Source organism: Astatotilapia calliptera, chromosome 17 (assembly GCF_964374335.1).
Source record: "Astatotilapia calliptera chromosome 17, fAstCal68.1, whole genome shotgun sequence".
Classification (NCBI taxonomy): domain Eukaryota; kingdom Metazoa; phylum Chordata; class Actinopteri; order Cichliformes; family Cichlidae; genus Astatotilapia; species Astatotilapia calliptera.
In genome coordinates this window covers 19097841-19106588 of record NC_137438.1, presented here as the reverse complement: position 1 = coordinate 19106588, position 8748 = coordinate 19097841, and the positions used below count along the sequence as shown (strand labels likewise).

Genomic DNA, 8748 nt, shown 5'->3' with positions numbered 1-8748 from the left:
ATAGAAACTACTGAGAACTTGTGTTTTTTGTACATTCAGTTTGTATCCCGAGTAGGACCCATACTCCAGTTAATTTAACTATTTAAAGTCTTAGAATTTTATTTTTATTTGCTTATTTTGTTAGTTAATGCTTGATTTTACCTCCCTGGTGAAGTCCTTTAATTCATTCATTCGTTAGTCTTCTGTCCCATTATTGATATGAATTATAAATAAAATAAACAAACACACTGCAGATTTAATAATTAAAACAGAGTAAAATCAGGATTACAGAGCTGAGTGGATTTAAGAACAGGTGTAAACTACAGAAAAAACAGAAACAACGTACTGAAACACGGCAGCTTCTTCAAACCACTCAAATCAAACCTGGCAACAACTATTTCCGCACTGAAATCTGTCCGGGTAGCCACATGGAATATTTCTTACTGTTTGAGCTACTTCTCTTGTAGTTTTTAGAAATTAAAATTATCATTTTTAATTTAATAAATGTTTGTCTTTCTTAGTGTGTCTCGCGCAGCCGCGTGTACTCCCGCTTCGTAAATTACAAATAGTTCCGCCTTTGTTTTAGTCGGACAGTTACTAGCGACGGGCGGTTAATGGAAGCTGCTAAAATCCAAATCCCACATTTTAAGATTTAGAGTAAAAATCTGCTCAGGGACATGGAGGAGCAGCCGCTCAGAGTGTAAGTCTGCTCAGTGAACACAGGACGCAGCGTCCGGTTAAATGTAGCTTCTGGTTAAATCGATGCTGTTTATGTTGTCCATGTTGATTATGTTGTTTCAGCTATGATGTTAGAGGATCTCCGTTTCTAATACAAACACGTTGGTAAAAGAAAAATATGAAAACCCTTCCGTTAACAGGCGTGTAAACCTCACCGGGTCAGGGTCTTGTAATTGTTGACTTTTTCGGAACGGTTTAGATGCAAAAATGTGACCACTCTCATCAGACTTAAAACAAATTTCAGAAATTTTAAGCGTTTCTTATTAACTTCAGATTTATATGTTATAAATACGCGTTTCACTGCTGAACGTCAGTGTTCATCCACCCCCAGGATGGGTTCTAAAGCCGTCCGCCTAATGTAAAATGTGTTTAAAGGTTTGAAAATATACGAGGTCATCACTTTTATTTCGGCATAATGTATTACACTGAAATATACAGAACCTCGTTAAAAACTTGCATGATTAAAGGTTGCATTAAACAGTCTCCAGACGTAGAGGCATGTTTGATATTTGCAGTTTGTGGTGAAAAATCTGCACTTTACCAGAATATATTAACGTCATTTTAATTAAACAGAATGATATCCACGAGTTCTGTTGATTTATTTTATTTTAATGTTATTTTAATACGAACTCTGCTGCTATTGGTCCAATCGAAGTATGCTACAAAAGAGCATAAAAAACCTTTTTCATATCACCATTGTCAAATTTTAGAAAAATACAAGTTTTTAAATTTTACTAATTTCAAATTATTTAAATCTGCCTGTCTAATATACAAAGTTATACATGGTCTGGCACCTCCACCAATGAGTGATTTTATTAAACAAAAGTCTAGCAGGTCTCGACTGACTCGAGCCACTGTTAGAGGTGATTGTGAACTGGCATTCAGGCGGACCACCTTTTCACAGAATGCTCTGTCAGATCAGGGGGTGAGCTTCTGGAATAGTCTTCCACTGTCAGTGAGGGAAAGTACAAGTCTACCCATCTTTAAGAGTCACTTAAAAGGGCGGCTGAGGGACACGCAAACATGTGATCATGTTTAATAATCATGCTTTATATTGGATGGGAAAAAGAGTTAGCGTATTACAAAAAGGTAAAAACAACTGTTAGTGCAATGGGTGAACGCGATATCACGACAGTCAGGGCATGTGCAATACTGGGGTTTGTGCAATATAATTGATGTGTTTCCGTTATTGTTGTCTATACTGTCCTCTGTGTCCACTCTTCTTGTCATTGTTTGTTCTAGTATAATGTGATCACTGTTTTTGTCCTTGTCACATGACCTGTAAATAGTGTCTCTGTATGTTTTTACTAACTTGTGTTTAACACCAACCTGCCAGAGGGTCTGCAGATGGAAATTAGCCCAAGGCCATAATCTGGCATATTTACATTTGTTAAAATGTTCATTAATATGTATTGTTCCTCTTTCTAAAAATAAATAAATAAATAAAAATAAAAGAGGCACTTTGTGCTATTGATGTTTCAGTGTCCAACTTTACCAATGAGTAAGGCATCATTCAAGTCCCAAAAACACAACAGATGTTTGGAGACTGTCTGATGTTTTCCAGAGGAAATCATCTATGAATTGCCTTGATTGTTAAAATATTAAAACATGCGTGTTTCTAGTTTGGCGTGTGGGGACGTTGAAGGCCGTCTGAACGCTTTGTTCAACCGAGTCCAGGCCATCCAGAAGAAGACTGGGCAGTTTGATGTGAGTCAGATGCGTCACATTATCCAGTTATCATTTAATTTTTTTTAAATGATTTGTGGGGTTTTATATCTGTTTAGTTTTTTTTAAATGTAAATTTGACAGTTTTTTCTTGTTATACTAGCTGTGATTTTAGCACGGTGGCACGGTGGTTAGCACTGTTGCCGCACAGCAAGAAGGTCCTGAGTTCAATTCCAACATCAGGCCTTTCTGTGTGGAGTTTGCATGTTCTCCCTGTGTTTGCGTGGGTTCCCTCCGGGTACTCCGGCTTCCTCCCACCGTCCAAAGACATGCAGCTTGTGGGGATAGGTTAATTGGATAACCCAAATTGTCACTAGGTGTGAATGTGTGAATGAATGTGAGTGCGAATGGTTGTTTGTCCTTGTGTGTTGGCCTTGCGACAGACTGGCGACCTGTCCAGGGTGTACCCCGCCTCTCGCCCTATGACAGCTGAGATAGGCTCCAGCGCCCCCCGCGACCCTAAAAAGGATAAGCGGAAGTGAATGGATGGATGGATGTTTTTCTTTTTTTAAAATTATTTTAATTTATTACATTTTTATCATAATTTGTTTTTCCTTTTTCCACATAGACTTGCCTTTTTTACAGTAAGCTTTTTCTTAGAAATTTGCCATTTTCTATTCTTTTACCAGTTTTCCTCTGTAAGTTTGTCAGTTGCTTTTACATGAATTTGTCAGCTGTTTCTCTTTTTTTCTGGCAATTTTGCGTTTTTTCTTCTAAATCAACCGGTTTATTTATTTTCAACACACACTTGTTTATAGACTTGTCCTTACAGACTTTTTCTGGTAAATATCTCATTTTGTTTCTCATAAAACTTTTTATTCTTTTTTTTTTCCATCTAAGTTTTCCCCCACCCATCCCCTTAAATGTTTTCTTGTTACCTTCAATGACCTGGTAGATCATTGTATAGAACTGTGTGTTAAGTTACCATATTAAAACACCTGTAATCGTCTTTAAGTTGTGGTGATTTTCACATCTGTTTTCCACCAGTTGCTGCTGTGTGTTGGAGAGTTTTTTGGAACGACGCCGGAAGCTGAAGCCGAGTGGCAGCTGTACAAAACCGGAGCCAAGAAAGGTGAAAAAATCTGGAACATCTGGGCAGATGCTCATCTTTATTGTTGCTTTTGACCACAGGGGGCGCTGTTACATTAATAGCATTGCATAAGAACTCAACAGCGCCTCCTATGTTCATGCTGAAAGCAAGCATGTTTTTTGGCTTTTTCTGAGGAAACTCAAAAGCCTCTTTTTTTCTCTGCGCCTCCTCAGCTCCCATCCACACTTACATCCTCGGAGCAGCAAGCCAGGAAACGGTAAAGAATTTCCCAAACGCCGATGGCTGTGAGCTTGCTGAAAACATCACATATCTCGGTAAGCGATCACACATATTCATGACCTTTTAATAAAAACATGAAACCAAAATGTGACACAGTGCTCTCATCTGTGCGTTACAGGCCGGCGTGGTGTGTTTACCGGCGTGTCGGGACTGCAGATCGCCTATGTCAGCGGTCAGGAAGCCCGGCAGGAACCAGCGCCGGCTCATTGCTTCACCTCCAAAGATCTGGTGGCCCTCATGACTCCTCTGACCAGCAGCTCGAAATTTAAAGGTGTTGACATCCTGCTGACATCGCAGTGGCCCCGAGGAGTGTGGCACTACGCAAACAACCCGGTAATGAAGATGTCTATGCTGCTTTAATTTTACTGCCTCTGACCCCACGAGATGCTGAATGGATTCTTCTGAACTCTGTTCGGCAGGAAGTGAACACAAAACTTTGTGGAAGCAACTCGATAGCCAGCCTCGCAGACAAACTGAAACCACGATACCACTTTGCAGCACTAGAGGGCGCTCACTATGAAAGACTCCCATACAGGTAAGCTGCAGAGTGGTGAGGGAGCTCACTGATGACCCTGTTAATTAATTTCTTCTGGATATCAAAGAGCCTTAAACCTGCATTATTTTGATTGGCCAGTAGGGGGTGACCCCCCTGGCAGAAGTCAGATTGATTCGAAGCAACTGTTTGGTTCTTGTTTTATGTTACTCCCATCTTTCACTGTGTCTATCGGCAGGAATCACATTGTTCTTCAAGAAAATGCTCAACACGTCAGCCGCTTCATTGCTCTGGCGGCCGTCAACAACCCCGCCAAGAAGAAGGTGCGTTTCCCTGCAAGACAAAGAATCAGTTACATGGAGATTATGTGCATAGCTGCATTTATTAAAACTTTGTGTCAAGGTTTTCTTAAAAGTTAGGAAAACATCAAAATCTGTGATTAATAAAGTCCTTAAAAAATGCTTAGAAACCACAGAGAAGTTAAAGTTTTCTTCACTGACCAATGTTTCCAGTGCAAACAGGAAGCCCTAATAGCCAATTCAGCTGAACTAAATTTAGACTCTCCCTGTTATTTTAAAACTCTAATTTAGACCCTGGTTCTCCTGCAGGAAATGCAGGTAACAGAGCAGATCTGTGCTAAAAGGTTCCTGCTGTGAAAAATTCTCCAGATGTGTCATGACAAGTGAAAACCTTCTGTCTGCAGTATCTGTACGCCTTCAACATAATCCCCATGAAGACCATGGACCCCGCAGAGCTTGTGAAGCAACCGCAAGACGTCACAGAAAACCCGTACAGATGCCCCACGAAAGACAAGATGGACACACAAAAGACGGCCTTCAGCGCCACAGAGGAGGAGGTTTGTTTGGAGTCCTCTGTGGAGATTCATAGTCACTAGAATTCACCTCGACTCTTATCTAAATCACCTTTGAATGTGTATTTGAGGTTTTAAAGTACAAAATGTTGTTATATGTGTGCCAGGAGCCAGCCAATCAGTACTTCTTCGACCTGAGCAAGAAGCAGGGTGGAGGCTTTCGGGGCCACGGCAGGAAGAGGCACTCTGATGGAGATGGGCGAGGGCGAGACCAGCAGCATCATCAGGGGCAGCCCAAGCAGCCCCGCCGGCACCGTGAGTCCAGCCACACTCTGTTTATATCTGGTTTAAGAAAGAACTCATTAGTTAGTGTGGTTTTGTGAGGTTACACAGATAATTTGTTTTTCTGTGTGCAGCTCAGCCCTCGGGTCCATGCTGGTTCTGTCTGGCCAGCCCTCAGGTGGAGAAGCACCTCGTCATCAGCATAGGAACACACGTGAGTTCATGCTGTTCATAAATCTACATCACAGAAGCTCCTTCGAGACTTCACGTAAAAGCGTTAGAGCCGAGTGAGGATGATTTGTTCTGCAGTGTTACCTCGCGCTGGCCAAAGGCGGTTTGACTCCTCGCCATGTGCTGATCCTCCCCATCGGACACTACCAGTCGGTGGTGGACTTGAGCTCGGAGGTGGTGGAGGAGATGGAGAAGTACAAGTCAGCCCTGAGGAAGTTCTACAAGAGCAAAGGAGAGCGCTGTGTGCTGTTTGAGAGGAACTACAGGAGCCAGCATCTGCAGCTGCAGGTAGAAACACGACCAAGAAAACATGTTTTAATTCAGTGTTATTCGTATTGTTTTTTAATGATACTGTAGGGTGAATATTTTCTAATTTTGACAGATGCAGTGTGTAGAAGTGTAAAAAGTCATATTTTTCACTTTAGAGTGCAAAATTTTACATATTTGGTTTTATCGTTTCAAAATTTGAGAAGAAAAGAATGATAAAAGTTGAGCGTTTCATTTGTGCCACTTTTAATCTAAAATAACTAGCGAAAGCTTCATAATTCTATTTTTTAATAAATTGTTTTTTGCTTTTGTATTTTAAATTTGATTATGGAGGTACACAAGATATTTCACTGTAATAAATGATGAAGTAACACAAACTAAAACAAAAAGGTCAACAAAGATGTGGTAAACTTGTGCACTTTATGCAAAGCTGCTAAAATAATTTGAGATTGAGCGTAGAATTAGATAAATATTTTTTTAAGTCTGCTATTGCTGACATACAAGAAGCCAGTTATTCACAAAGTAAGTCACACCTGGGCAATAAATTAGCACGTTTAAACTCCTTGTATCTTTATTTAGAGTGTGATTCCTGTGATCCAAGCGCAGGAAGAGAAACGTAAAATGATTTTTTATTTACTGCCACATTTGCTGATCACTTTATTTATCATCTTCTTGTTATTATTGTCATTCAGGTTGTGCCGGTGCCGTTGAACCGCTGTGCCACAGAGGACATCAAGGAGGCGTTCATGGTCCAGGCTCAGGAGCAACAGATGGAGATGATGGAGATTCCTGAACACACTGACCTCAAGCAGGTACCCGTAAACACACCTGGAGTACAGTGGTTTGGCTATTCTGGGATTTTTAACATCTATTTGAAAAGCTGAATTAAACGTGTGTGTTCAGATTGCTCCTCCAGGGACTCCATATTTCTATGTAGAGTTGGACTCGGGGGAGAAGCTCTTCTACCGCATTCAAAAACATTTTCCTCTGCAGTTTGGAAGGTGAGCATCAGTCCCCATTAAACACCCTTTGTTTGCCTGTAAATATAAAGAAGAGCCTCATAAAATTTCAGCACTGTCAGTGTCATCTTTTAAAGCTAAAATAAAACTGTTTCTTATGAAATGTTATGTATAAATGCAAATGTTGTCCAGATGCGTTTTTAATCACATTTGGATTAGGTTATTAAAATAAAAAGAGAAAGCAGGTCATTCTGTTTATACCTGTGTTCTCTATAAAATAACAGAATTATCAAAACGTCATCAGAAAAATTACGTTATATCAGAAAGTGTAAAAACAAAAGCCTCCACAGGGGGCTCCAGAGAGCTGGACAGTCAGGACTTACCCATTATGTATACACAAACATACCTACAAACCTGTTTAAGTCAGGGAAAAGATGCTTTGGTTTGCAGAAAATTATTTTTTAGTCTCATGTTATTCAGTAATATTGGTAAATAATTATTACCAATAATTCTGCACACTGTTAATGTGTTTTGTTCACATAAATATGCACTGATCTAAAAATGACAAATTGCTGTTTCCAAAATGTCAGTCATGAAATTTTAGGGAAAAAAACTTGATGGGAGGTCAGAATTGCACTGTGGGAGAATAATGTCAGTGTCACAGAGTAACGGTGTGGGGGTTTTTGTGTGCGTGCGTAGGGAGGTTCTGGCCAGTGAGGCGGTGCTAAACATCCCGACTCGAGCCGACTGGAAAGAGTGTAAACAAAGCAAAGAGGAGGAGGAGGAGAGCTGCAAACAGCTGAGAGATGACTTCCAGCCATATGACTTCACCTGGGATGAATAATTTACACACACACACGTACTTGTACAGTTTGCTTTGTGGGGACCATGGATGATGCAATGCATTGTGAGGACAGTTGTTGGTATGATGCATTCCTCTTCATCTATCCTGAACATGAAAATTGAGTCAAACAGCATTTTTAATAAGTCTTCTTGCTTTTGTTTCTACTTTTATGACATTCACTGTCATCTTAACTATATCAATCCACTGTTTCAGGTAGAATGAGATTGCATAGAGTTAAAAGTTTAACTTGGTACGGAGACTGGATACTAATTAACATCTCATTTGTACCGTGTGTTAGCATTAGTTGATTTTGTTACCTTTGGATAAAGCTGTGACCAGTCTTTATGCTAAGCTAACTGGGTTCAATTCTCTGGTGTAATGCTCAGTAAAAACTTGCATCATATCTCAAACAATTTTTTTTTTTTTTTTTTTTTAAATCAGATTTTGTTTTACAAAGCGTGTGTATTTCTTTTTAATAGTCACAGTGAGGAAATGGGAGTATAACTGTAAACCTCACTGCTGGGCTGTCTGTTTTTATTGGTGTTTGGGGTGAAAAAAAAAAAAAAAAAAAAAAAATGATTTCTAGCGTCTAAAATGTGAATAGTAACCTTTTGTTGCCACCCGTTTATAAACACGCGTGTTATGGTTTTCGAAAACAGTCTGTAGTGTAGTTTGGGTTCCCCCCCCCCCCCCCCCTGCTAGGGGGAAAAAAAAAAATTGACAAAAGAGCAGAAATCTTGAGATTGATGAAATATTTAAAATTATGAACCAGCTCAGAAATATTTTATTTCTACCACACATATGGGTAAAGTTACTTTTAATGCCTCTTTTTTGTAAATATAATCAAATTTAAAATGTAATTTTGGATTGATGGTCACATTTTCAGTATTACCATGTAGTTTAACACACCTCCCACTGTGCATTGCCCCTACAGAAATACAAAAATTCAAGTCCAGATAGTTTTATTCGTTATTTTTTTAATGTAATTTTTTATTCAATTGTACACAAGTGTTAGCCAAACCTTATATTACAAATAAATAAAAATTGAATAACCCATTAAGCTCATTTTTAATTTTTTAGAGTATGTTA

The 8748-nt window shown here is 39.4% G+C and overlaps 1 protein-coding gene across 1 annotated transcript; it reads left to right on the top strand.

Moving 5' to 3' along the window:
- Window positions 1-386: 386 nt before the first annotated feature.
- cwf19l1 (CWF19 like cell cycle control factor 1) lies at window positions 387-8719 on the top strand. The gene is made up of 14 exons (XM_026146042.2): window positions 387-679; window positions 2340-2424; window positions 3430-3514; window positions 3706-3807; window positions 3891-4105; window positions 4192-4307; window positions 4504-4588; window positions 4969-5121; window positions 5244-5391; window positions 5493-5572; window positions 5668-5877; window positions 6549-6668; window positions 6760-6857; window positions 7515-8719. The coding sequence occupies exons 1-14, from the start codon at window positions 657-659 to the stop codon at window positions 7657-7659; spliced, it is 1665 nt and encodes a 554-aa protein (XP_026001827.1). The 5' UTR covers window positions 387-656; the 3' UTR covers window positions 7660-8719.
- The last annotated feature ends 29 nt before the right edge of the window (window positions 8720-8748 follow it).

Coding starts and splice junctions, on each gene's coding strand:
- cwf19l1 (XM_026146042.2), top strand. CDS start 657: ATGGAGGAGCAGCCGCTCAGAGT. Junction 2,425..3,429: donor AGAAGACTGGGCAGTTTGAT/GTGAGTCAGATG, acceptor GTTTTCCACCAG/TTGCTGCTGTGTGTTGGAGA. Junction 5,122..5,243: donor TCAGCGCCACAGAGGAGGAG/GTTTGTTTGGAG, acceptor TATGTGTGCCAG/GAGCCAGCCAATCAGTACTT.